Raw genomic sequence first — 2500 nt, 5'->3', positions numbered from 1 at the left:
GTATTGTACATTTAGAATAGGGGGATATGGAGGTCATATCAGACTGGCACTTAGGCTTATTTTAGTGCCAGGCTATGGTTGTGTGGGTGAGTTACTGGATGTGACGAATATAGAGACATATTGATTTACGAAGACATATATCTTTACCTACTATATTTATTAGTCATACCCTACAAGTTTTTGGCGGACGGAAAAGAAACGGCACAATTAGATTAACGAACGACTAGAATTAATTGGACGAAATCTTACGAATGATACTGTAATATCTAAATCAGTAATTGACAAAAGCTCTATTTTAGAATGACCAATATAAACACACACAAAAAAAAGATACGCCAACATATATTTACACATACCTGAAAAGAAAAATATCAAACAAACTAAAAAAAAAAAAAAAAAAAAAAAATAGTAATGATAATAATAAAAAAATATATATAAATAAAAAAATAAATAAAAAACTTACTTTCGACTCTAACATCACAAGGATACCCGCCGAAACTGTCTTGACTTTGGCGTGTCCAGGCAGCGCGTTCAAAGGCCGGGGCAAAAATGCGACTGTGGAAGCCAAGTGTGGCGGCGGTCGTGTTCTCTCGGTCGAAGGAAACGTACGGTGGTTTCGTAACCTAAACGGCATGCTAATTGAGCGAGATTGGCTTGGGAGGGATGCGCTTTGATCTTTTTTTTTGTTTGTTTGTTCTTGAATACCTTTTCTTGCGACTGTTTGCTCTTCCATGTTTCGTTTGACTATGCTTAGTTTTATTATTATTTCTCAATTTCCTGTTACTGTTACTTTCAGGTTGTACTGCTTGTTGTCTGTCTGTCGGTTTGTCTTTCTGTCTTCCCCTTTCTCTCCCATCCTCCCTATCTTCTTCTCTCCCTATCTCCCCCTCTCTCTCTTGTGTGGGTGTGTTCCAATTCAGCAAACGCTTTTTATTTGCTACCCAATAAATAAAAAATAAAAAAAATAAAAACACGGCTTCTAAGTATGTAAAACCAACACCTTACTACTGTGTCTCGAGCATTACGCAACCCCACCTTGCAGGACACGAAGCTCTCTGACCTGGGCTGCAAGAAGAAGCCCAAGTCAACGGTTCTTTGTGACCTGGACTTCTGCGGCGCCGCTGACGCTGGTTCGCTCACAAGCGTTGGCTTCCAGATCGACGAAAGTGAATTCTACGAAGTGGTGAGCAATCCTCTACAGGGATTATTATTTTGGCGTCACGAATGCTGTATGTTCATGATTTTTTTTTCTTTTTTTTTTCTTTTTTTGTATTGTGTCTGATTTTGTTATTTTCATTTCTGAGCTCCGTCTATTAAGTTCCATTATTTAGTTTCGTGGATCATTGTGTGTCATGGGTATTATAGACACAGAACAAGAGAGGAGACTGCTTATTCAAAGTGAAGGTCACTAGCGATGTATTCTTCAGTACACGTCCAGTAAGTTTTTAAAAAATCTGACTGTGAATATAGACAAAAAATAGCCGCAAATCTCCATAGTCATCAAGGTGATCAAGTTGAGATTGAAATGATATACATCTTGAATTTTGCAATACATTTTTGACTCATAACATGAGTCTCCCTCCTGAAGCTAGTGATACCATGCAGCCCCTCATCCATCTATACGTAAATATAGCACGCCCATCTTCCAATACAATCTTCAGTATATAAGTGGGAAAGAAGTACAAGAGATCGTTAACGGCTGCAAAGAGGGACATCGCCTCCAGCCTTCGAACCCAAGAGCCAATCTTTTGCCCGGTTCTCAACCTTAAGAGGGAACCTTCTCTAACGCTCCCATTGCCTTAACTTCAGATCAGTGTATGAGGTCCCATTGCTATAACTTCAGATCAGTGTATGAGGTCCCATTGCTATAACTTCAGATCAGTGTATGAGGTCCCATTGCTATAACTTCAGATCAGTGTATGAGGTCCCATTGCCATAACTTCAGATCAGTGTATGAGGTCCCATTGCCATAACTTCAGATCAGTGTATGAGGTCCCATTGCCATAACTTCAGATCAGTGTATGAGGTCCCATTGCCATAACTTCAGATCAGTGTATGAGGTCCCATTGCCATAACTTCAGATCAGTGTATGAGGTCCCATTGCCATAACTTCAGATCAGTGTATGAGGTCCCATTGCCTTAACTTCAGATCAGTGTTTGCTACGACCGCAACAACGAGACGACGCTGTACTCGAGGCACACGATCCACGGCGCAAGCATCGCTGCCAAGGACATCGATCCCAAACGGCCTTCCTTCAAGACCTCTCATGGCTTCTTCAGCATCGCCATGAAATCTTGCTACGAGAAGAAGTCTCAGCTGGAGCTAATGAAAGATCTTATCCAAGATAATGTACGCAAGTCTTTTTATTCTTTCTTTCTTTGCTTTTGCGGTTTTGAGTTTTTCATCGGTTCGGCATTAACGTCTTCTTGATTCTTTCTCTTTTCTGTGCATCACGTATAGCCTTTTGGAACTCGCACGTATTCTCTACGTATGCGGAAT

At 40.5% G+C, this 2500-nt stretch overlaps 1 protein-coding gene across 1 annotated transcript in view; it reads left to right on the top strand.

The window, feature by feature from the left end:
• LOC122253865 (salivary endonuclease) overlaps positions 1-2500 on the top strand; it is a 5436-nt gene that overhangs the window by 948 nt on the left and 1988 nt on the right. The window contains exons 3-5 of the mRNA XM_086545704.1: positions 485-605; positions 1043-1183; positions 2150-2350. Coding sequence (XP_086401830.1) covers positions 485-605; positions 1043-1183; positions 2150-2350 — 463 coding nt within the window. The remainder of the gene's footprint in view (positions 1-484; positions 606-1042; positions 1184-2149; positions 2351-2500) is intronic.

Source organism: Penaeus japonicus, unplaced genomic scaffold (assembly GCF_977035675.1).
Source record: "Penaeus japonicus unplaced genomic scaffold, GWHDUDI00000001_assembly GWHDUDI00000017, whole genome shotgun sequence".
Lineage (NCBI taxonomy): Eukaryota > Metazoa > Arthropoda > Malacostraca > Decapoda > Penaeidae > Penaeus > Penaeus japonicus.
Note: the sequence above shows the minus strand (reverse complement) of the source record. Positions and strands in the feature narration are given on the sequence as shown.